The sequence below is a fragment of the Bubalus kerabau genome, chromosome 5 (genome assembly GCF_029407905.1).
Source record: "Bubalus kerabau isolate K-KA32 ecotype Philippines breed swamp buffalo chromosome 5, PCC_UOA_SB_1v2, whole genome shotgun sequence".
NCBI lineage: Eukaryota > Metazoa > Chordata > Mammalia > Artiodactyla > Bovidae > Bubalus > Bubalus kerabau.
Window position 1 is genome coordinate 107613477 of NC_073628.1, and position 26927 is coordinate 107640403.

Here is a 26927-nt window from a genome sequence, read left to right on the forward strand (position 1 = left end):
CAGCTTCTTCATAGTCAAGATGGGCCTGGTAGGGGACCTTGAGGATGGTGATGTGGGCCAGCAGGATGCTAACCTGTCCTGAGTTGTCAGGTATCATCTGCCACGATAGATGGTCACTCTCTTGGGTTGGGAAGATCCCCTGGGGAAGGAAACAGTAACTCACTCCAATATTTTTGCCTGGGAAATCCCATGGACAGAGGAGCCTGGTGGGCTACAGTCTGGGGTCGCAGAGTTGGACACGACTGAGCACACACATGCACACGTGCTCCTGGCTTCAGAGAAGCTGTCTTTTCCTAAATGATTCTGCCTGAGTTTCTCTGCCTGCATTTCAGATGACTAGGGCATTGCAATGACTGCTGGTGGTGGCACCCCTTGTCATCCCATGTGTTACTCACCCTAATATCCAGCCCAAACAGTATGGACTCATTTTCATTTACAAGATCACTTAAAAACCCATTCCTTGGCCTCAGCAGGCAGAACAAGTTCCACTCTTGCCTGATAGATGGCAGGGGGTAAGATGCCAAGCACTAATGCTCACACAAACCCATACTGGCAAAAGTCTGAAAAACACTGAGAAAGTCATGTGATTTCACTTGCCTTTGCTACATAACTCAGGAATAAATATAAATGAAATATGCAATGAATATGGCCAGGACCCCAGGCTTGACCTTCTGGGCCCCATATGACTTGCACGGTGAGCCGGCAGCTTTCCAACGAGCATTCCCCACCTGCCAAGTCCATCTGCTACAAGCTCACCAGCAGCCAGGAAGTCACAAATTATAACCTACAGGATTCCTCAAAAGTGCCAGCAGTCTTGGGGAGTAGAGAGGGTGAAGGAATGGAGAGAACACGCCTTGTCTTACATGGGGAGGATGTGTGATTAGGCTCCTATTATAAAAATCAGATTGGCTCAGACTTAGATCAAAAAAGTTTTGAAAAACCTCAGTCAATCCTGAAATGCTGGAAACATGAAATTAACCAGAACCAGAAACTTTACTTAAGGGGTCCTCCAAAGGCATTTTCCAAAGACAGTACAAAGATAGTAAATACTAGGCAATCAATAACTAATTTCATTCACACTGTACTGATCTGTATGTAATTTCTTGGTGACCACGCACGGTGATTTTCAGGAAGAATTTTGAAGTCCCATCTCATGACAGCTTACCAGATTAGGAAAAGACAGACAAGTCTCCTATAGCCCATGGATATGACTGGAAAAACCAAGGCATAGGTTCTGGATGAGCTCTGTAACTTAGGAGTAAGCCAAGAGAAGTCCCCAAGATTCCACTGCACTTAGTCTCATCCTCTCTACCACATGAAAATTCTCTTGCTCAAAAAAGATAAAAGTCTACTTGAGAAAACAAGAGTACACAGAGGCAGAATGAAGTGGGAAGGGGTTGCCAAAAGACAGAACTCATTTTGCAAAGCAACAGTGTCTAGCGTCTCCGCAGACTATTCACACATTCAATTCAGTCCCAAGGTAATTTATGCTTCACCAATGGGTTTCCAATATTATCATAATGCTAGATAACAGCCATCAGACCTGAAGTAACAGTCTATTTTAATGCCTAGGGAGAAAAAAAAAACTTGCATCTATTTATGGAAATTTACAAAGGTGTAAGAAAATGACCCTTTTCCCCATCCTAATCTAACTGATGCAGTAGACAGTAAGCCCTCAACAGCCACGAAAGATGCTATGAACATTTCCACTTACATAGGCATATAAATACAACTATTTCCTTAAAAAACACAAAAATCATGGCAGTAGGTATGCATCCTACTGAGCATAGGTATTTTATGTTATATACAGCTAAACACCTATTTGCATTGGGTACACTGGAGTTTAATTGTTTTATTCTATGCACAGCAAAGCAATCAATTGAATCTAATATTAGCCATTCATCAGATAAAACATTTTCAGAGAAACAAACTGCTATACTTTCCCCTCAAAGAACAGCAAGTATTTTAAACACATTTCCCAGAGATGTTACACTGAGGAAAACAGCTTAGAAACGTTACTTTAAACAAATCCATTCTCTGGCTACCAACAAGACAAATTGGAACAAATGCTTGGCTCTGTTCTTTCCAAGCCTCCTTCTGTCCACCTGTCAAAGGCAGTCGTGACCTCACCAACCCAAGAGGCAGCTTTGGAGCCTTGAGAAGAGCCACCCTGCACGGATGCCCTGCGCTCCGCATGCCAGCATCCTCATTAGGGATTATCCGACTCACTTGAAGCTGGGAGAGAGAAGATGGGCTGGCTGCCAAGCGTACTTTCAACACAGATCCTGAAAGAAGATCCTGCAAAGTGTCGAAAGCCCAGATTTTCAGCAGTTCACTTTCCAGACTCCGTTACGTAGCAACCATGCCCGCTCACAGAGGGTACCAACCAAGGTAATATTTTGTTTAAATGACACACTGCATTAACTCTCTAGGAAAACCCAAGTTTTCTTCATCGACTTACCTACTATCAGATATCCTCACTGGAACAAAACATACACTGGTGGATTGGTGAGCTTGTTTAATTCATCAAAAATAAAATTTTAACAAAAGTATCTGGAAATGGATCAAACAGCTTTTCAGCAGGGAGAGCAAAAGATGACTCTTCCTTGTAACCATTTGTGCTAATATTATTAAAAGGACATTAACATGCATTTCATATGTGCATAATGCCCTCTAGTTAAAAGATACCTTATACAGTTGCATGATGGAGGATGTGATGGATGGATGGCATCACTGACTCGATGGACATGAGTCTGAGCAACCTCCGGGAGTTGATGAAGGACAGGGAAGCCTGACACGCTGCAGTCCATGGGGTTGCAAAGAGTCAGACATGACTGAGTGACTGAACACTTGCATTTTGAAAGATACTCATTTCATTCAAATCTTTGATTTGAAAAGTGATAACTCAATAACAGTAAATACTCAAGCTCTTTTAGCCCATTGACTTGCACCAACACAGACAAAATTAGAACAGAAGACTAATTCGGAAGAACAGTCAGGAACCCTCAGGAACTGAGCTCCTGTGAGCCTTCCTAGAGGTATGTTACAAAGAAGCATAAGAAAGCCAATCAACCACACTTTGAAATTAACCCAAGAAAGCCCAGCGTTTCCCTTTAGGAATAGGAGAGCACTAGCAGAAGACACTAGCAGACCACCTCTGCAGAAGGTTTCTGTTCCAGCAGAATGCTGCCACATGTCATGAGAACACAAAGCAAAACAAAATAAAAACAAACCCCAAAACACTCACAGAGGCTAAATAATGCGAAAGTGCTGTATGAAGAAATGGTTACTATATATAAGCAAATGATGCCCCACTGAATGCATATGGGGGTCTTGTTTTCTTTTCAACCATCACATCAGTTTAAATTGACATCAATTTAGAGGGCTATGTGGCCAACCATTAAGCTGAGTTAAAATCTTCAACATTTTATTTTCTGATTATAAAATCATTAAACTCTCCCAGTAAAGGTTTTGAAAAATACCAATGGTACACAGAGGAAAAATCAAGACCATCCTTCATCCAGCCACCCACAGACAGCCCCTGGCCTGGGGAGGCACGCGTCTCAGAATATGAGGGAGCTGCCGGTTTTGTGTGTTTTTAGGAATATCAAGAGATCCAAAAGCCATTTCCATTTCCACAGCCTTGTGCATTTTTGCAGGAAAAAAAGAAAGAGGAAACAGCCCCCGATTGCTCCACTACAACAATTTAACCATCAGCTAAGTATCACAGTTTCCAAGTTGAGTGTGTAGATCATTGTGGCCTGACCTCCTAGTGTGCTCAGACTGCACTAGACCCAGGACTCAGATAAAAGCCACTTAACTTTTCTTTGGCTGAGAAAGGGGCGGACAGTGGGAAATAAACCAGCATTGTTCACTCCGCTTTACCGTGGCTTTTGATTCTCAGCAAAACGTCAGTTCTCTGCTATTTTTTAAGGCTGGAAGCATCCCTGCTGATAAAAAGTAAAGCCTGACCATGGAGTCTAACTTCTCTTTTTTGCCCAGGTGCCAGCAGAGAGCATCTTCCACACACAATGACATAACAAGGGATAAATGACAGAATAGCCAGACACCCACCTTGAAAACTGTGCAGCAAGCACCATTCTCACAACACCTTCCCACCATGACGTCATGCTACTTTGGTACCAAATTATTGCCCCAATTCCTAAGACTCTTGACAGACGCCGGAAGTACCAAGTTAAGATATGAGTTGAACATAAACTGCTAATGTTCAAGCTTAACATCTCACACCAAAAAAAAAAAAAAAAAAAGGATGCCTACTGCAGGAAGGTAAGGAAGAAACAGAAGCTGACAGAGAGAAGGCATTCCTATGAAACCAGACTCGCTCGCTCTCTCTCAACACTTAGGAGAAGCCTTTGAAATAACAACAAAACCAGAAAATCCTTCTGGGTCACTGGTACCTCATATTTCATCAAGTGACATATTTACACAAGTGACCCTCCTAGACTGGATGTTTTTTTTTTTTTTTTGGTCACGTCCAAGATTTCAGCAGTTTAGTTTGCAATCAAATGATATTAATAATCAGTGACAACTTTTCTTAAAGGGCAATTAGACAAAAAAAGAAAAGGGAAAAAAATCCTGAAAATCCATTCTGCACTTCTAATTCACAGAAAACAAACAGTATGGATTTTTTTTTTCTTTTTGATGCTTCCTCCATCTTTAACCCTTGTATGAGGGTTTCAGAGCTTCATCACTGTCAGCGTCAGCACAGACTGTCCTTTTTCCCCTTCTCCTAACTGCAAAGAGTCCCTTCAAGCAGCAGCTACCTGGAAACCCACCATCTACGACGCCTTCATTTCGCCAAGAGCCCATCACTCAGCCTTTGAGGTCTAAGATTTCCCCCTGGAAAGTGCTCTCAGTGTTTATATTTGCTGGAAATTTAAACTCCCTGCTGAGCACAGCATCTACTGTTGCACTGATATAATTCCACTGCCTGCGCGATCTCAAAAGGGGAGAAAATAAAGTCCAGATGCAACCGAGACAAGGGATTTGGCATCCGTGGAGAAAAGTGCAAACCAGTCCAATCCTCTACCCCAAACGCGGCAGCAGAGCCTGGCGCTCCCTCTTGGGCAGTCGTTCCAAGGAAAGGAGCCTCTGGAACTGGGGGGAAGCTGTGGCATTCACCCCTGCAAAGGCCCGGGCATGAAAAGTTTGCCCACGGAGCTGGGGGCTGTGTACCATCTAAAGGGCACTTTCTGCTGCCGAGGGGTACCCGCCGGCTGCGCCTAGCTTGCGCTGGCCGGGGCCGCCGTGACCGTGTGAACCCGTGCACGCTGCGCCCGGGGTTTCATTAATGACAGCAGACTGCAACTCCCAGCGGGGGAACAGTACTGGCCACCGCCGGGCGGAAAGGGTTACAAGCCACAATGCAAGGCGGTTTCGCCGCGGGCGTGGGGGGCAACGAGTCCCCGGGCGCCTCCGAGTCCGGTCCGGGTCTGGCTCGCTCGCCTCTCCTCCGCCCCGGGCGCCAGGCGATCCCTACCTTGCGCGCTGTGCTGGTGGTTCTCCATGTTCGCCGCCGCGGAGTCCGCCGCCGCCGAGGCGCTGGCCGCCGCTCCCGGGCCCGGGCCGGGGCCGCCGCCGCCGCTCAGTTCCGCCAGTCTCCGGTTGGTGGCTGTGAGTTCGGCTCGCAGGTTGGTCACCTCCTGGCTGGCCGACTGGACCGCCCCATCGATGCGGAGCGCGAGCTGCTTATTGTCTTCCATCATGCTCAGGATTTTGGCCTGGGGGCGAGAGAGGTGACAAAGAGCTGCATGATGCGCGCGGATTGGGGGGCGCGCGGCTGGGCACCCCCGGCTCTACCTGTTGGGTCCCCCGCGGCCCGGCTTCCCCGAGCCCCGACCCCCAGGCACCGGCAGCGCCGGCTCCTCCGGCGCAGGAATGACAGCGGCGCTTCCAGCCGGAGCCGCGGCGGAGCGAGGCGGAGGGTTGGGGAGGGGGGAAGGGGGGAGGAGAAAGAGGAGGAGGAGCAGAGATCGCCGAGACCCCAGCGCGGAGAGCGACTCGGAGAAGGACACCGCGCGCCGCCCGGCACTCTTTCAATGGAGCCTACCATTCGCCGCGCACTCGGGAGGGGGCAGGGACCCGGGGCGGGGGCGCTGCCTCGGTCTCCCGCGCCCCCCACCTCCGGGACACACCCCCTCGTGGGGCGGGTGCGGCGGGCGGTGGCCCAGCGTGGGCCGAGGTGGCGCCCCTGGCGAGGGGTGGGGGAGCGCTTGCTTCCAGGCCCGCTCTCGGTCCCCTCCCTGGAGCGGTGGGGCGGCCCCCGCCCTGGCGAACTCGCGCCTAGCGCGGGTGCAGGGACTGGGGAGGAGGTGGGTGCTTGGGAGAGAGGGGTGCTCGGAAGAGGGGCCCCGGAGGGGAGCGGAGATGGAGCTCCGGGGGAGGGGGCTGCTTGCTCGCGCTCTGGAGTGGAGTTCTTGCTTAGCTGTTTCCTTCAAATGCAGCTAGGAATGTTCAGTGGGGAACTGGGCTACTGCCCCGCGTGCCTCTCACTGTCCACCTCGACCCTACTCCACCCCACTCCACCTGCACCTCCAGCGCCCCAACCTGCGTTGTCCCCCCTTCCTCCGAAGGGTCTCCCTTTCCTTCCCCAGGGTGGATCACTGGCGCTGTGGCCTCCCCACCGCCCTGAACCGGTGGGTGCATAGATCGGTGGCCTTAGCCAGTCTTAGGCTTCTTAGCGGGGCTAAATATTGGGGGGCAAAAGGAATTCGGCCAGGAGAGAAGTCTGGAAGGCTCCTTGGGGCTTCCCTCTTCCTCCCCCTGCTAGGAGTGTGGAGGCCCTGCTGCCTCAGTTTACCTCGCTCCTCCTTCCTGGGAGAACAGAGGTAACCTTAAAGTTGATACACCCATCAAGTGCCTCTTTCTCCTGGAGGAGCACAGGCTTTGCATTTTTCACTGGGGCCCTGGATTCCAGCCACCAGACCCTGTTACCATAGCAAGCTTCATTCCATGCAAATAGGACCATTTAAAACAGTCAGTGTAACCGGAACAACCGAACAAGCTCGCACCACCATTCCAGCTGGGTCAACTTCAGGAGGACAGTTCAGAGTTTCTGGAGCTGACGGTCTTCTGCACGCCCTGGAGGTTGCTCACCCTCCAGATTCAACAGCACTTGTTGGAAGCCTATTGTGTGTAAAGTACTCAGGATGCATTGTCGTCTCTTTGAAGTAAGGATTATTGTTCCCAATTTGTTGCTGTTCATTCACTAAGTCGCCTCTGACTCTCTGCGTCCCCATGGACTACAACATGCCAGGCTTCCCTGTCCTTTACTGTCTCCCAGAGTTTGCTCAAATTCATGTTCATTGAGACCGTCATGCTATCTAACCATCTCATCCTCTGCCGCCCTCTTCTCCTTTTCCCAGTTTAAACATGAGGAAACTGAGGCTCTGGGCAGGGCAAGCAGTTTACCCCAGGGACCCACAGAAATCAGGTGACAGCAGGACTGGGAGTGAGTAGTCATTTGATCCTAGTTAGCCTCACGGTGCCTTGGGTGCCGGGTGTTTCGTTTCGTCTTGTTTCCTTATATGTGGAACCATAAAAACCAGGACAGGGAACCATGGCCTACTGCAGTCTGTGGGGTCGTAAAGAGTCGGACAGGACTGAGCAACTGAACAACAATTAAACTGACTCTTGCTCTGTCCCCCTGTGAGTACTAACAAACTTGTGAAAGAGGGCAGGACAGTATTAATGGAGCTGTGACAGCAGACATAAGTTTTTACTCTGTGCACACCAGTCAGCTGACTGGCCAGCTGGGTGTTGAACCCCTGACCTTAGTCTCATTAGCACAAGTTCTGACCTACTGGACCAACAAAGGAACTTAGACTACTTGGGTTTTGGTAAACCAGAATTTAGTTCTTTGAAGTATTTCAGTTTCATTATGGAGGAACCATCAAAAATAGACCTTTCTGGGTCTTGAAAAGGCAGGTGTGTATTATGTTCAGCCAGTGTGCAAAACGGTTTGGTTCTTTAAACAGTTAAACATAGAATTACTCATAAGACCCAGCAATTCCATTCCTGGATATATACCACAGAGATAAAACAGATATTCAAACAAAAATTTGTTCACAAATGTTCGGAGAAGCATTATTCACAACAGCTGGAAGGTGAAACCACCCAAATGTTTGTCAGCAGATGAATGCATAAACACTTTGTGGTATATCCATACAATGGAACATTACTCGGCTATGGAAAGGGATAAAGCACTGACACACTACAATGTGGACGAACCTCAGTAACATTCTGCTAAGTGAAGGAAGCCTTTGACTGTGTGGATCACAATAAACTGTGGAAAATTCTGAAAGACATGGGAATACCAGACCACCTGACCTGCCTTTTGAGAAACCTGTATGCAGGTCAGGAAGCAACAGTTAGAACTGGACATGGGACAACAGACTGGTTCCAAACTGCAAAAGGAGTACGTCAAGGCTGTATATTGTCACCCTGCTTATTTAACTTAGATGCAGAGTACATCATGAGAAACGCTGGACTGGAAGAAGCACAAGCTGGAATCAAGATTGCTGGGAGAAATATCAGTAACCTCAGATGTGCAGATGACACCACCCTTATGGCAGAAAGTGAAGAGGAACTAAAAAGCCTCTTGATGAAAGTGAAAGAGGAGAGTGCAAAAGTTGGCTTAAAGCTCAACATTCAGAAAACGAAGATCATAGCATCTGGTCCCATCACTTCATGGCAAATAGATGGGGAAACAGTGGAAACAGTGGCTGACTTTATTTTTCTGGGCTCCAAAATCATTGCAGATGGTGATTGCAGCCATGAAATTAAAAGAAGCTTACTCCTTGGAAGGAAAGTTATGACCAACCTAGACAGCATATTAAAAAGCACAGACATTACTTTGCTGACAAAGGTCCGTCTAGTCAAGGCTATGGTTTTTCCAGTGGTCATGTTGGGATGGGAGAGTTGGACTATAAAGAAAGCTGAGCACCGAAGAATTGATGCTTTTGAACTGTGGTGTTGGAGAAGACTCTTGAGAGTCCCTTGGACTGCAAGGAGATCCAACCAGTCCATCCTAAAGGAGATCAGTCCTGGGTGTTCTTTGGAAGGACTGATGCTGAAGCTGAAACTCCGATACTTTGGCCACCTGATGCGGAGAGCTGACTCATTGGAAAAGACCCTGATGCTGGGAAAGATTGAGGGCAGGAGAAGGGGATGACAGAGGATGAGATGGTTGGATGGCATCACTGATTCAATGGACATGGGTTTGGGTGGACTCCGGAAGTTGGTGATGGATAGGGAGGCCTGGCTTGCTGCGATTCATGGGGTCGCAAATAGTCGGACACTACTGAGCGACTGAACTGAAGGAAGCCAGACACAGAAGGTTACATTTTGTAGGATTTCATTGATATGAAATATCTAGAGTAGTAAGTCTGTGGAGACAAAGCAGATTTGTGGTTACCAGGAGTTGTGGGGAGGGGAGAGTGTGGAGAACTACTTAACAGAGACTGAGTTTTATTTCAGAGTGATGAAAACGTTTTGGAACTGGAGAGAGGTTGTGTTTGCACAACATTGTGAATGGACTAAACGTTATCTAATCGTTCACTTTAAAAAGATTGATTTGAGTCTTCCCTGGTGTTCCAGTGGTTAAGAATCTACCTTGCAATTCAGCGGACACCGGTTTGATGCCTGGTCTGGGAGGATCCCATATGCCGTGGGGCAACTAAGCCCGTGAGCCACAACTACTAAGCCCACTCTCCCTACAGCCCATGGTCTGTAACAAGAGAAGCCCCACAATGAGAAGAGTAGCCCCCGCTCGGCCACAACTAGAGAAAGTCCAAGTGCAGCCAAAAATAAATAAATGTTTTAAAAGGTTAATGTGTTTTATGAATTCCGCTTCAATAAACAAAAGTATGTATGCAGATACCGAGAAAAAGAGGAGAAGAGTGTCCTGGAAACAAACCTGAGAAAGCAGTTAAGAACCGCTCTTCTTGAAGTGTGAAGGACAGGGGAGCCTGACGTGCTACAGTCCGTGGGGTTGCAGATCCGGACACGACTGAGTAACTGAGCAACAACTTCTTGAAGAGCTGTGTGTATACTAGAGTGCACATGTGTGTGTGCTCACACCTCTGTACAACACTCATCAGCAAGCGCAGCAATTGATCTGTTTATGTGTCTCTCTTCTACTTCCCTGAGAGCCCTGCGTGGGAGGAGGAGGGTGGTCATTTGTTTACCTGTTATTTTTCTTCACATCCTTGCCACCTAACCCATAGGAAGCGCTCTGCAAATGAATGTGTGAGTGGTTTGTACAGTAAACAAACTGACCAAGTGTTACTCATTTTCCTCTTCAGTGAGATTATCCCCACGCACCAGAATCTTCAAATCAAGTCAAAACAAAACAAGCCACACCCCAAAATCTAACTGGGAGAAAAGAAAGCAAAGACCCATTCCTTGGGCACCTTCTCATCTCTCTCTGCCCTCCTCTTCCCCAACTGTGGTACAGCCACTGAACTTGCAAGAAACTCTCCTTAGAAATTCCTGGGGTGCCTCCTAGGATTTTAAAGAATTTTATTTTTTGAGATTTGTTTTCCAAATACGAAAAAAAGGAGCTTTTCCCAGCTGTGTCTCCTTACGTTCACGCACATGCAAAAGGATCAGATCTCAGACAGAAAACCTGAGATTAATTACCCTCTAGAATCCACTTGATTTAAACTGAAAAGCTTACTTAATCTATCTTCCCCACCCCCTCCAGCTTCCACTGGCACTTGTACCTAGGTGATCTCAGGTAACAAAACAGTCACAGAATTCGTGTCCTTTTCCACTTGCCTATCTGTAGGGCAGATACGCACTTACAATTCATTTCTTGGGAGACACATACAACCTGTTGGGTGACAGGCTTCAGATCTGTCACCCATAAAGCGCTCTGGGATTCACAACTATGAGAATTTAACAGTACTGTGTGTTCTGTTTCAAGATTCTCCCTTCTGTATGTTCCTAAAGTAGCCCCCACCTCCCACCCCAGTAAACAGATCTTAAGAACCAAGCTAGAAAATGTGTTCACTTTATAGGGACCTGATGCTGTTTTCCCAGCGTCGCCATCAGCCAAAGCCCATCCAAGGGTCGGGCAGTGCAGCGGCCAGTAGGCACTAAATGTCTGTTCTGCGCAGCGAGAGCAAACTATGCCGTGCACATGGGATGCCTGTGAAAGCTTGCCTGAGCGTTTTGGAAAGTCTGTAAAACCATCCCAGCTCAGAGAAAGAAAATTCCTAATAAGAACCAAGACAAAGAGACGAGCTCCTTGCTGACAACAGTGTCATCTTCACTTCCCTTCTTCCATAAATAGGGTGATTTTATAATGTAATGTCCAAACTGGGACACTTGTGAGAGTGAAAGACGGTGTTATGAACAGTGAAGCTGGGACAAGTGGCATAAATTGGAACTGTCGTAGGAAACCACTGAGCCACCTGGGAGGCCACCCCAGGAAACTCAGTGTGTATATATACAGCGTGGGCCGAGGGGATGCCCCTGGCAAGGGGTGTGTGTGTGTATACATATCTATATATATACCTATATGTATATATATGTGTGTGTGTATATATATGTGTGTGTGTGTGTGTGTGTGTGTGTATAGCTGCTTCACTCTACAACCAAATGATGTTATTTGGTCCTAGAAGGCAACTTTGGGACCTTTTACTCCAGTACCCTTGTTATTTACTGCTGCTGCTAAGTCGCTTCAGTCGTGTCCAACTCTGTGCAACCCCATCAGGTGGGGCCCACCAGGCTGCCACGTGGCAGCCCACCAGGCTCTCCTGTCCCTGGGATTCTCCAGGCAAGAACACTGGAGTGGGTTGCCATTTTCTTCTGCAATGCATGAAAGTGAAAAGTGAAAGTGAAGTCGCTCAGTCGTGTCCGACTCTCAGCAACCCCATGGACTGCAGCCTTCCAGGCTCCTCCGTCCATGGGATTTTCCAGGCAAGAGGACTGGAGTGGGGTGCCATCGCCTTCTCCATGTTATTTACTGAAGGGGAAACAAAGACTTTGATTGTCCCACACGTTGGTGGTTGATTGCACAAGCTCATCTTCCCATCCTCCATAACTTCATATCCACAAAAATTGTTGCTTCTGTCACGAAAACCCTTCTCATCTTGGGTCTCCCCAGGAATTCTAGCCACATATAACTTTTCAAAGTACTTTCACATCTCTCCTCTTATTTTATCTCTGCAGCAACTCCATCAGAAAGAGGAGGTAATGGAATCTGCATTTGGCAGGTTAAAACAGTGAGGTTAAAGAGTTTGTCCTAAGATCATGAAACTGAACTAAAAGGTCCTTGAGACCAGCCCCATACCTGCATGTCCTTCCTCCTCTTAGCCCCCAGTACTCAGTACATATTTGTCAAGTGAATGAGCTGGGACCAGGACTAGAATATCCCCACCTGTGGCTTCACATTTTCTCTCTGAGTCAGTCAGGCTCCTGGTTTGTCTGACTCAGGTCAGGAACTGGAAAAGTCGAAAGTGAAAGTCAAAAGTGAAGTCGCTCAGTCGTGCCTGACTCAGGAACTGGAAGCAGCATTCAAATGCTTTCTCTTGCCAGGTTAAGTTCCTACATGGGACAGGGTGATACAGGGGAGGTCTGAAAAGAAGCCCAGGAGTCAGTGTCCTGAGAAATCTCGATGCTTCTTTGGGTCAATATGCGGCTGCCTATAGGAGCTGGGGAGAAACGTGATCCTGCCACTTTCCCTTGCTGCAAATAGTGTCCCTTACTAGGCTGTAAGAGGCACACCTCTGGACTTCAGGCTGGTTTCAGCATTTCTTAAAGTGAGGCTGGAGATGGCTTGATGTGGAGTTCCCAGACAATGCTTGTAGATCCTGAGCCCTAATCCAGATCTAGAAGACTCTCTGGGGGAGGCTCTGGACATCTGCATTGGCAACAAACTTCCCAGGAGTAGCTGGTGCACAGTGAAGTTTGATACTCACTGCCAGTTCCTGACGCACTGCACTAGGTACCCAGCACAGGTGCTCATAAAACTCATGCACACGTGTCAAGTACATAAATTCCAGGAAGCCCTGAGCTACAGAAATGATGACAAGGACTCTCTGCTCTTTCTCTTCTCCACGCTGTCTGTCCTGTGTCTTCCCAGCCCCTGCCACCCGAGAGTCCCTAAGGAATTACCCTCCCTCTCTGCAGATGGATGCTCTGTTTATTCAAATTGTCACATATGAATCCTGGCCAATCTAGGAGATGTATCTCTTGTTCATTTACATGGTTTACTTTGGCTGAGTGGGTTTTAACATGTGCTCTGGGGAAAAGGGCAAAGCATCTCAGAAGGAGGCATTCAGGTCTCGGCGCTCTGGGTGAGAAGACCAGGAGCGGGGCAGAGTCAAGGACATAGAGACGAGTGATCAAGTGGTGAACCCCAACGGCTAAGTTATATTCCCTTCTCAGCAATGCCCCACCCACTTACTGCTTTGAGTAGCCCTCAAAACCAGTTATGAAATGAAGGGATATAAAGAAAGAGAAACCAGGAGGGAAACAGGGGAGAGGATTGTGGGGCATCGGGAAACAGCCCACAGCTTTGAGTTGGGGATGTATATTTACAGGTGTCCATTATATATAGGTGTATGTACACATATCAGTGGGCTTCCCAGGTGGTTCAGTGGGTAAAGGATGGCAGGAGATTCAGGTTCAAGCCCCAGATTGGGAAGATCTCCTGGAGAAAGGAATGGCAACCCATTGCAGTATGCTTGCCCAGCTAATGCCTTGGTCAGAGGAGCCTGGAGGTCTACAGTCCATAGGGTTGCAAAGAATTGGACATGACTGAAGTGACTGAGCATACATACACACATAAACAAAGATATATATGTACAGTACACACACGCACAGTTCAGTGTGGACACCATGCACAGTTACTAATGTGAAGACTGCCATTCTCCTTTTGACTTCCTAAAGAATTTCTCATCAAATATCACATATTAATGCAAACATATGGGATCTAGAAAGATGGTACTGATGAACCTGTTTGCAGGGCAGCAATGGAAGACACAGGCATAGAACAGACTTGCAGATACATTTGGAGAAGAAGAGGGTGGGACAAATTTCGAGAATAGCATGGAAACATATCCATTACCACATGTAAAATAGGTAGCCAGTGGGAATTTGAGAGGTAGGGAGCTCCAACCAGTGCTCTCCGACAACCTACAGAGGTGGGATAGGGTGGGAGGTGGGATAGGGTGGGAGGTGGGAGGGAGGCTCAGCAGGGAGGGGACATATGTAGACCTATGGCTGGTTCATGTTGATGTATGGCAGAAACCAACACAATGCTGGAAAACAATTATCCTCCAATCAAAATTAAATTTAAAAAAGGTCAGAAAGTTGGTCAGGGGCATCCCTTCTGTGTACATACTTAACCAACCAGGTCACTTCTGTGTATTTGTCATTTGCAAAAAGTCCTTTAATAATCGGAAGCTGCTACATATGAAAGATAAATATTAAAACCATACATAGTAACCATAGATTAAAACACATAAGCATATATACTTAGACCATCTATTTTTGAAAGAAGTGCATTTCCCTCCCACCCCCCACCCCCATTGAGGGTTTCTTGGATATTAAAAAAAAATTTTTTTTCCTTTTTATTTTTTTATTGAAGGATAATTGCTTTACAGAAATTTCGTTGTTGTTTTCTTGGGTTTTTGATGTGTTTCTTACTTGGTTTGGTGTGGGGCCTACAAGAGAATGTGCCTGATGGTCTGTTCTCTTGGCTCTATCATAGCCTCAATGGACAAATAGAGACAGCTGAGCAAAATACAGAAGGGGACAACAGAGGATGAGATAGTTGGATGGCATCACCGACTCGATGGACATGAGTTTGAGCAAGCTCCAGGAGTTGGTGATGAACAGGGAAGCCTGGTGTGCTGCAGTCCATGGGGTTGCAAAGAGTCAGACGTGACTGAGCGACTGAACTGAACTGAAGCAAAACAAAATATAAAACCCTGAGAGAATTGTGTCCACCTGAAGAAAACTGTCACTATACCTCAAGGAACTGGTCCAACCCCTCGGTATGTTGCAGGACCTCTGGCCCTCTCATATCTTGGCCACCTCCATGGGTTGGAGATTTTATTTTCCAGGAGTCCAGAGCCGTCTCTAGCAGATTCTCTCAACAGGTCTAAAGAGAATAGATTCAAGTCTTCTGGCCATTCAGTCTTCAGCTTTAATTCCTCATCTCAGCAAAGCATCATCTCTATAGCCTAATGGCAAGACTATGATGGTTGACGTCAACAATGATATTTCACCCTTCCCTGAGGGTGAGCATAGCCTCAGCTCCATAGACTCTGGAGTTAGACAAGTGTTCGAGTACCAGCCTTGCTACTCATTAGCTCTGTGACACTGGATGAGTTTCTTAACTTCTCTGAGCCTCCATTTCCTCATTAATAGAATGGGATAATATTGGGATAAGATACAATAAGTCTACCGACTTCATAGGCTTATTGAGGAATTAAAGGAGACAGTGCATGTGAAGGATTGGGCAGTACCTGGTGACTGGAAAGAACTCTATAGATGTTGTCAATGATGCAGAGGCAGATGATAGAGATGGTGATGGTGATAGAGAGGATAGATGGTGATGAAGAAAGGGATAATTGTAAGGGCAGCTCCCATTCTTTGGACACTCACTATGGCTGCCACTGTGCTCATCCACTGATTTCCACTAACTCAGGCTGAATTGTCCCCACACTGACAGTAGACATTATGATCTTATCAGCAGATCAGAAGAAAAAAAAAAAAAAAGAAAACCCCTCAGGCTTGGAAGGTTTGCTCACACTCTCCCAACTGAAAAGTAGCAGAATCAGATTAAAACACAGGTGAGTCTGAGTCTAAAGTTTCTGCCTTTTCTTTCTTTCCTATTTTCCTCTATGAGCCATGAACACAATCTTATCCCAGTGCACACTGATGCACAGAGGGACCACCTGTGTCCCTTTGAACCCCATGACCTTCGTTCTCTGCAAAGGCACTGATCTGATGGAGAAGCAGAGAGTGGTCAGTGCATTAGTCTTCTGGGCCCCAGGGACCCATTTGGTAAATTAGTTCTTTTGGTTCATGAAATGGTACCCCAGTGGCTTGAAATACTTTACAGATCTACCCTAAATGGGTAATTTATTCTTTTATCACTGATGGTATTAATCATGTGATCTCCAGCCTATGAAAGTTATTTTCCGTGGGTAAGGGGAGGAAGGGGATAATGATTTTTTTTTTCAACAGAAGTGCATTAGACTTGGTAAGGAGCAGAGCAGAAATTTTCAAAAATGGAATTTTTTAGGACTTCTTTCTCCCCATATCGTGCCCTCTCTCTCATTTATTTAACGAAATGATATCTTTAGCAGAGTTTTTCTGCTCATTTCTTCTTTTACCCCTACCCCTCACCCAGACTCTTGTGAACTTCTGCATCCTTCTTAGTTCTTTTTTTTCTCACTCCTAGGATAAGTTACACGCTGCTGCTGCTGCTGCGTCGCTTCAGTCTTGTCCGATTCTGTGCGACCCCATAGACGGCAGCCAACCAGGCTTCCCATTCCTGGGATTCTCCAGGCAAGAACACTGGAGTGGGTTGCCATTTCCTCCTCCAATGCATGAAAGTGAAAAGTGAAAGTGAAGTCACCCAGTCGTGTCCGACTCTAGCGACCCCATGGACTGCAGCCTACCAGGCTCCTCCGTCCATGGGATTTTCTAGGCAAAAGTACTGGAGTGGGGTGCCATTGCCTTCTCCGAGTTACACGCTATGTCTCCACTAAGGACCAGTGCTTCCTCTTCCAGGCAGGAAAGAAGATGATGACTCTCAGTCAAGGCTGCAGAGGAGACACTATATTAGACACCAACCAACCAAAGGAATTAAGATCCTAAAGCCCCTCGACAACTTATTTTTATAGAAGAGTCTTGGATTTGGCAATGTGCAAGATCCTTTTTTAGGAATTGGAAGTAGTGAGGGTAGGAAAAGGCCTTGGAATCTGCCCCTTGAGTCCACACTCAACCTTCGCAGCACTGAAGTGTGCTGGGAAAAATATGGATGTGTTGGTGCTCAGTCGCTTCAGTTGTGTCTGACACTTTGTGATGCTATGGAGTGCAGCCTGCCAGGCTCCTCTGTCCATGGAATTCTCCAGGCAAGAATATTGGAATGGGTTGCCATGCCCTCCTCAGGTGATCTTCCCAACCCAGGGATCAAACCCATGTCTCTTACGTCTCCTGCATTGGCAGTGGGTTCTTAACCACTAGAGCCATCCAGAAGCCCCCTTGGGAAAATATGTATTAGCCAAATAGTATAGGCTGTTCAATTCAGCCTGCCATGAAGGCCTGTGACCATCTGCCCTGATATGAGGATCATCTATCTGGTTGTATACATAACTAGAAGACAGATATCTTATCCAACATTCGGCTCATTGGGTTATGTGTGTCCAGCCAGTATATTGTGAAGTTGCTGCATTTATCTTAATTGACTGCCTTTTTATTTTTTTTACCTGCCTTATTTGATGCTGGGGAGATGTAAAACAATTGATAATCCAATATTTGGAACCACGAGGCCATGTTATTAGGCACGTGTGCAGTTCAAGAGGGAACTGTATTGGCTCAGAGCAATATCAGTTACCGTGCTTTCCATCAGCACCCTCAGCCATGTTGGTAGTAAAACGGTACTCTGATACCTTTCCCCAGGAACAGCTAGCTACCAGTGTTTGTTCCTTTTGAAAAACAAACAAAAGAATAGGAGGTTTGGTTTTAAAAGGGATGAGTGGAGATGGGAAAACAAGTACCGAGGGGAGGGACTCACTGTTTCTCTTTGCCAAGTGCTCCCTGGCATCCTGTCTGCATGTCCGCAGCCCTGGACCCTCCATCCAGCACACTGGTTCCATCCCCACCCCCTCAAACCACAGGGACCTATCCACAGGCATCCATCTGGCCAGGCTCTGAAACAGCTGTCCTATATCAAAGAGACGAGACTGGAAAATAGAAACAGAGCTGTGTTCCTCCCCCAGCCCGTGAGGAGCCCCCAGGGTCCTGCAGAAAAGTCACTTAACCCTGGGAGCCTGATAGCTTTGAGGAAGCGTGGTGAGCCTGAGTCCCCCTGGGCAGCTTTTGGGAGGAAAAGACAGACAGATCTAGATTCTCATCCTGTCATTCATTAGGAGGCATCAAATCAAAATGTGAACTTCAATGCCTCCTAAAAGATGGACCAGTCCAGGGCCCTGGCTAGCCTACAGAAGACCTCGGTGCAAATTAGAAAAGATGGCTCCCCTTCTTATAGGTGAGCAACAGCCTTGATTGGAGGCACAGAACCAGAGAATGGAGCCCAAGCACTCCTGTGTGTTAGTTCCTTTTGGAAACTTAACAGGAAGTGATCACCAGTTGGATTTTCAACCTAAATCAGAGGGTTTCTGTGATGGAAGAAGTGCTTGTTTTTTAAGATTTTTTTTCTATTATTATTGTCTTAGTTCCAAGAAACAAATACTTTTACAAATCTATGTACACTTTTATACAAACAACACTGAATGAAGAGTTTTCATTAAATATCAGTAATAGTATAAACCCTTTCTTCTTGAAAGTGTTCTAAAAAGAAGAGGCTAAATATTCATCAGAAAGACTGATGCTGAAGCTGAGGCTCCAATCCTTTGGACACCTCATGGAAAGAGTTGACTCATTGGAGAAGACCCCGATGCTGGGAAAGATTGAAGGCAAAAGGAGAAGTGGTGGCAGAGAATGAGATGGTTAGATAGCATCACCAACTCAATGGACATGAATCTGAGCAAACTCTGGGAGATAGTGGAGGACAGAGGAGCCCGGTGTACTGCAGTCCAGGGGGACATGAAGAATCGGCCACGACTGAGCACCTAAACAACAAACAAGAGGAGCTGGTAGACTCAGAATCCAGTTTTGCCTGAAGGTGTGCATGGAAGAGGTGCTAGCTAATGACAATAATGCTAGTGAGTTCTCAACCTCATCACTGAGCACTTAACTTAGTATTGACCTGGAGATTTTTGTAGAAACTAACACATATGGAAGGAAGTTTTTATTTTGGGTGGCCCAAAATTAATTCTGTTATTTCACTGACACTTTGTGGGCTATTACACTCAAAAGTTACACCTGATGCCCTGTAAAGTCTTCTGATTTTCATGAAATGTTGTCTTCAATCCACTCATTTGTAGAAGAAAGGAGCATTCTCTAGCACCTTGAGTTTTATTTTCACTTTCCGTATCAGAATCAATCACTAAGGTTTTCCGTCTTTCTGTTGGCCTCATATTCACGGCGTCTGAATCAGAACTATATTTTGAAGATCCTCTGAGACACTAGTATATATGTCACTTGGACAAGCAGAGAAAGTATCTGAATAAAATTCACGGATAATTCTTTTTCACTCAAAATTTCACAATGCATCATTTTTTAAAATTTCATGTTTACAATATACCCAGGGTTGGAACAAAAAATCTAACAAAGCAAAACGTGAATGATAACAACAGTCGTAAGTTGTATTATGAACCCTTGATTGGTGTTAAGCTGTAACAACTTCACATGGTGATGTTAATTGTATCACTCTCTGTAAACATGTTGATACAACTCTGGTCAACAACGTGGGGTAGCAAATGATATATTAATACATCTCTAGTCAATAATGTGTTTTTAACCTATGTCCTTTACAACAACCCTCTGGGGAAGGTGCTACTATGATTATCCCCATTTTACAGATAAGAAAACTGAGGCTCAGGGATATAAAGTTACCAAAGGTCAGACAACTCGCAAGTGGCAGAACCAGGACTCATTTCGATGGGATGTCAGTGGATTCCACTTTACTAGTATTTTATATCACCTCCTTTTATGCCAACTTGCCATTTGCACTGTTGAAGTGAAAAGCATAGTAGAGATGGGATTTATGTACAGTCCTGAACTGAGGATGGCAATGGATCAATAAACCCTTTTTCTGGAGAGATGGGAGGAAGGGGAATAATGACTATGAGTACAGTCGTCTGTCATCTGTGCCAGGAATTCCTAGTTTTACCATTGGGAGGAAATTCCAATAACCATGATCAGTCTTAGGATGCTCATGGCTTCAGCAGCTTTGACTTCCTTCCTGCATATCTTTGCCACTTTCATTATCAGCAAGTGAGAAAGGAACATTACCCAGCTGATGGACAGATTTTAGATCAGGAGAGGACCACAGAGTTCATAGGTCAAACACACCTTCTTTACAGATGAAGAAACTGAGAGCTGAGAGATAATGTGGCTTGCCCCAGCCATGGGGCAGCAACTCTATCATTCCTGTTTGTTTATGTTTTTATAAATGAGCACATGGCCACTGGAGATGTTCAGTAAACATTTATTGAACTGAAATAAATTGTAACATTTGATGTATGCATCTGAGGGACGCATAAAAAAGAAAAAAAAAAAAACAGCTCTATTTCTGATCATTCTGTTGTGAAAAGCTTCCAAACTCAATATGGGGTGAAAGTGGCTCTGAAGCATCCCTTTGATCTTTAGACAACTTTTACTTGAAAATGATAGCAAAGCTGGCAACCAATTCTTCCAGAAATTAATAATCAAACCTTAAAAGTCTCTTCGATTTTTCTAGCAACTTAAAACAGAAAGAAACTAAACATTTCCCATCATGTCTCTCCCCTCTCCCTTTTGACACCCCGCTAGGGAACAGCTGTGTCTATTTAAGATGGATTTTGATCTCTCAGAAGGGATCTGGTTTCTGTGCATACGGAGCTGCTGCCTGGAGATGGCATGTGCAGTTCTGAGAAGGTGTTGGGATTCAGCTGACTGCTGTAATTCTAAGAGGTGATCAGCAGAAGTTGGTCTTCTCTTCAGGACGTGGGTGACATGACACCTTGGCTGACACAGGTGTGCTGGGCTGTGATGTCTTGCTGCCTCGGGCATCATTTGGTACCCTCTCTTCATCCCTCTGGCCTCTCTGTGGTAGGTTGACTTATTGTTCCTAATTTCTCACTGCCTCTCAATAATAATATTACCTATCTTATACTCTCCCTTGTGACTTTTAAGCAGCTCTGGCCAGCAGAGGTGGAGGACCTTTTTCTGCCCCATTGATACTAGGGTTGGCCACATGACTGGCTTTGGCCACTGGAATCTTAGTAAACTCGCAACAAACTGCAGCCTTAAGTGTATTCACAGTCTGACCTGGCCTCCTGTGCTCTTGTGATCCTCCATAAGAAGACCATGGCTTAGGCAACTGCCTCCTTAGTTTCAGCCCCAGATAAAGACGGATACAACAAACCTGAACCAGACCTACAGACTGGAATAAAACCCAGCCAAATCTGAGTCATAGTCTCACCAATGTGCAGATGCATAGTGAGAAAAATGAGTATGGTTGCAAGCCCCTGAGATTCCAAGGCTGTTTGTTACACAGCAAAGACTGACTAATACATTATTGAAATTAGCACCTTGATAGAGACTGTGATTCTGTCTGCAAGTGAAAGAAAATCAATGTGTACTAACTTATATACCAACAGGAAACGTATTGGCTCACAAAACTGGGAAGCTTAGATGTAAATTAAGAATTCTAGAAGCTTGAGTAATGCCATCAGATCTCTATCTTTCTTGCTTCTCTTTTCTCATTCTCTCTTGTGCAAGTGGCCTTTCTCTACTTAGAGAAGGCTGGGAACACAGCTAGAGGCAGCTCCAGGCTCACCTCCTTCTACATTAGCTTTGTGAGCCTCAGAGGAAGAAGCTTCTCTTGCCAGAGGAAGAGCTGACCTATACCTGGGCAGGGCCCAGTGCTTCACAGTTGACCAGGCTTGATATGTGAGTCCACCCTGGAGGCCCCAGTGAACCAGATTGATGGCCCCACCAGAGGTGCTGGGAATGGGAAGGAGCACACGCTCAAGGGAGGGGGAGGATTCAGCAGAAGGAGATGGGACACTGGGAAGCCCCAGGTGGTGGAGTCCACACCACCACACCACTGCCCCAGTAATAAAATGATGAGTGCAGCGACTTAGGGTGATAACTGGGCCATTAACTCACCTCCTTAAGTGATGAGCTTTAGGCAAGTTGCTTAACTTCTCCAAGCTCCAGTGTGTTCTATTATAAAGAGAGGGTAACAGATGAATAACGCATTATAGGATGGTGATGAGGATTAAATGAGATATTATGTTAAATGCTCAGTCTGTCTAGGGGATACCACAGAGTTCTCCCTAGGGCTCCTTGTTAGAGCCCTTGCACTCACCCATACAGGGCCATGAATGTCAGCAGCTGAAGGCTTACAGGTGCATCCCCCAACAAGTGAATGCCCCCTGCTGCAGGAGCCTGCCTCATCCAAGGGTACACCTGCACCCAGGGGCCAGCCCTTGGCCAGGGACTTGGATACTGCCTCCACTTGGGACTCCTCTGAAGGACCACTCCAGCTCCAGAGTCCCCACTAGGCATCAGGGGCAAACCATACAGCTCGTCAACTTTTCCCTTTGTCCAATTCTGACTCCCTTACATGAGTATTCCCCTAAAGCAGCAGTTCCCAACCTTTTTTGGCACCAGGGACCAGTTTCATGGAAGACAATTTTTTCACAGATGAAGGGTGGAGGGGATGGTTTCAGGATGATTTAAATGCATTACATGTATTGTGCACTTTATTTCTATTATTATTACATCAACTCCATCTCAGATCATCAGGCATTAGATCCTGAAGGTTAGGGACCCATGCCCTAGAGTACACTCCAGTCAACTGTCTGCACATGGAGAATGTAATCTAAGGCATTCTGATAGATAGCATGCGGGGGTGCTCATGGGCACTAGTTATAATCAATGTCACTCACTTATTCATTCATTCATTCAGCCACGACCCCTCTGCCAAGGGGACCCTTATAAGAGGTAGGATAAGATACTGGTTAAGAGCATAGGGTTGCCTCTGAAACCAGACTTCCTAGGTTCAAATCCCTGGTCCCCCAGGCCCTTGACCTTGGGAAAGGCATTTGGCTCCTCTATGCCTCATTTTATAGTTTCTACCTCATTGGGTTGTTGCAAGGACTAAATAAGATGATGAGCATAAACAGTTTAAAACTGCACTGGGTGCAGAGCAATTTCTTCCTAACATTTGCTCCTCTGTTTTGCACTGGGTGGTGGATTAGGGGCTGGAGATCTAGGCATGGAGGAAGCCCATTCCCTGCCCTTACACTGTCACAGTCTAGTGGCCAAAATAGATAAGTAAGTGGCACAAAGGCTCAGAAATATGAGAGTCCTTGGCTTGTCTGAGAAACAGTTAAGGACTTATAAGGACTCTGGCTTTTACCCTGAGATGGGAGCCACTGAATGGTTTTGAGCCGAAGAGTGACATGAGATAATTTATTCTTTAAAATGCTCCCATGGATGCTGCATGGAAAAGACTCAAGGGGGACAAGAGTGGAGGCAGGAAACCATTTAGGCAGCTGTTGCTATGTCTAGAGAGATGTGATGGTGGCTTGAAAGATGGTAGTGCAGTGGGAGGAAGCCCGGGAGAGCATGGAGAGAGAAGACTGGGTTCTAGAGAGATGCTGAAGTCACAGGACTTGCTGACAGCTGGTTGCAGCATGTGTGAGAGACAGGAAGACAGCAGTCAAGGAGGAGCTGGAAATTTCCTGGTGGTCCAGTGGCTAACACTCTGTGCTCCCAATGCAGAGGTGGTGGTGGTGGTTTAGACACTAAGTCATGTCCGACTCTTGTGACCCCATGGACTGTAGCTTGCTAGGTTCCTCTGTCCATGGGATTGTCCAGGCAAGAATACTGGAGTGGGTTGCCATTTTCTTCTCCAGGGGATCTTCCTGACCCAGGGATCAAACCCAGGTCTCCTGCATTGGTGGCAGATTCTTTACCAACTGAGCTACGAGGGAAGCCCTCGTAGAGCACCCGGGTTCAATCTGTAGTCGGGGAACTAGATCCCACATACCACAACTAAGAGTTTTCACACCACAACTAAAAGACCTTGCATACTGAGACCAAGACCCGGTGCAGCCAAATAAATAAGATGAGTATTAAAAAAAAAAATAAAAGGAAGAGTTGAATGCTTTGGATTCAAGCAACTGGAAGACTGAAAAATTCACTTGCTGAAAGGGGAAGACTGTGAGAGGATCAGGTTGGGGAGGAGGTTGTATGCTCATTTTGAGATGCATATTCAACACCCAAATGGAGATATCAAGTGAGCAGTGGGATACGCCTGTTTGGAGTTCAAGAGATGGATCTGAACTGGAAATATGAATTTAGAAGTTATCAGCATTGAGATGTCTTTTAGGGGCTTCCCAGGTGTCGCTAGGAGTAAAGACCCTGTCTGCCAATGCAGGAGATGGAAGAGATGTGGGTTTGATCCCTGGGTCAGGAATATTCCCTGGAGGAGGAAATGACAACCCACTCCAGTATTCTTGCCTGGGAAATCTCATGGAGAGGAGCCTGGCGGGCTACAGTCCATGGGATCACAAACAGTCAGACATGACTGAAGCGACTTAGCAAGCATCAGACTCATTGAAACTTCTGACTAAATGCTTGTTGGTGGAGAACGACTGAGCCCTGGGTCCTCCAACATTTAGAGGTCAGAGGCAGGAGGAGAAACAAGAAAAAAAAAAGACTGAATGGGAGGGTAAGAGAAACAGGAGAGGAAAACTCAGTGTGATATTCTGAAAGCCATGTGGAAAAAATGTTTCAAGGAAGCCTTGTTAGAACTTTCTGACAGGCAAAGTAAGCAATACAATCTTCGCGGGGGGCCCAGAAGAGGGTTTCGTATGGAGTTTAAGAGATGGACTGACATACAGAAAGCACTAGCCTAAAACCTGATGTCTCATGGACGCTCATTAAATATTAGTCCTTTTTATCTTAACCCTTCACCTATCATACAACTTGTCCTACTCACTTACCCTTAACGCCACACATACAATTATTAATATCATTCACACAATTTTTCATTATACATGACTAGGCAATTTATATATATGTGTGTGTATATATATGTATATATTTGTGTTGTTGTTCTCATTGTTCAGTCTCTAAGTCATGTCTGACTCTTTGCCATCTCTGGGACTTCCAGGCTATCAGATCATGTTGCAATCCACTCACTTTTCACCATCACTTGTGAGTGTACCTTTAACATATATTAATAGCCTGAGGGGGTGGGAGGAGGTCCAAGAGAAAGGGGATATATGTATCAGATCAGATCAGATCAGTCACTCAATCGTGTCTGACTCTTTGTGACCCCATGAATCGCAGCACGCCAGGCCTCCCTGTCCATCACCAACTCCCAGAGTTCACTCAGACTCACGTCCATAAAGTCAGTGATGCCATCCAGCCATCTCATCCTCTGTCGTCCCCTTCTCCTCTTGCCCCCAATCCCTCCCAGCATCAGAGTCTTTTCCAATGAGTCAACTCTGCACATGAGGTGGCCAAAGTGCTGGAGTTTCAGCTTTAGCATCATTCCTTCCAAAGAAATCCCAGGGCTGATCTCCTTCAGAATGGACTGGTTGGATCTCCTTGCAGTCCAAGGGACTCTCAAGAGTCTTCTCCAACACCACAGTTCAAAAGCATCAATTCTTCGGCACTCAGCCTTCTTCACAGTCCAACTCTCACATCCATACATGACCACAGGAAAAACCATAGCCTTGACTAGATGAACCTTTGTTGGCAAAGTAATGTCTCTGCTTTTGAATATGCTATCTAGGTTGGTCATAACTTTCCTTCCAAGGAGTAAGCGTCTTTTAATTTCATGGCTGCAGTCACCATCTGCAGTGATTTTGGAGCCCAGAAAAATAAAGTCTGACACTGTTTCCACTGTTCCCCCATCTATTTCCCATGAAGTGATGGGACCGGATGCCATGATCTTCGTTTTCTGAATGTTGAGCTTTAAGCCAACTTTTTCACTTTCACTTTCATCAAGAGGCTTTTGAGTTCCTCTTCACTTTCTGCCATAAGGGTGGTGTCATCTGCATATCTGAGGTTACTGATATTTCTCCCGGCAATCTTGATTCCAGCTTGTGTTTCTTCCAGTCCAGTGTTTCTCATGATGTACTCTGCATATAAGTTAAATAAACGGTGACAATATACAGCCTTGACGAACTCCTTTTCCTATTTGGAACCAGTCTGTTGTTCCATGTCCAGTTCTAACTGTTGCTTCCTGACCTGCATACAAATTTCTTAAGAGGCAGATCAGGTGGTCTGGTATTCCCATCTCTTTCAGAGTTTTCCACAGTTTATTGTGATCCACACAAAGGCTTTGGCATAGTCAATAAAGCAGAAATAGATGCTTTTCTGGAACTCTCTTGCTTTTTCCATGATCCAGCGGATGTTGGCAATTTGATCTCTGGTTCCTCTGCCTTTTCTAAAACCAGCTTGAACATCAGGAAGTTCACGGTTCACATATTGCTGAAGCCTGGCTTGGAGAATTTTGAGCATTACTTTACTAGCGTGTGAGATGCGCTAATTCACTCAGTTGTACATTCAGTTGTACTAGCACAATATTGTAAAGCAATTATGCTCCAATTAAGACATGTATGCTAAGTCACTTCAGTCATGTCTGACTCTGTAAGACCCCACAGACGGTAGCCCACCAGGCTCCCCTGTCCCTGGGATTCTCCAGGCAAGAACACTAGAGTGGGTTGCCATCTCCTTCTCCAATGCATGAAAGTGAAAAGTGAAAGTGAAGTGGTGTCCGACCCTCAGAGACCCCATGGACCGCAGCCTTCCAGGCTCCCCTGTCCATGGGATTTTCCAAGCAAGAGTACTGGAGTGGGGTGCCATTGCCTTCTCTGAAAACATATATATGGCAAAGAGTTGGACACAACTTATCAACTCAACAACAATATATATACATATATATATGTGTTTTAATTGGAATATAATTGCTTAACAATGTTGCATTAGTTTCTGCTGTATAGTGAAGTGAATCGGCTATATGTGTACATACATCCCCTCCCTCATGGACCTCCCTCCCACCCCTCAGGCTATTAACATATCTTACA

General features: G+C 46.0%; 1 protein-coding gene across 1 annotated transcript in view; it reads right to left on the reverse strand.

Annotated features, from left to right (window-relative positions):
• The window catches only part of KAZN (kazrin, periplakin interacting protein), a 1028616-nt gene that overhangs the window by 525060 nt on the left and 476629 nt on the right, over nt 1-26927 (reverse strand). Inside the window, exon 3 of the mRNA XM_055582647.1 lies at nt 5501-5741. Within this exon, the coding sequence (XP_055438622.1) occupies nt 5501-5741 (241 nt within the window). The remainder of the gene's footprint in view (nt 1-5500; nt 5742-26927) is intronic.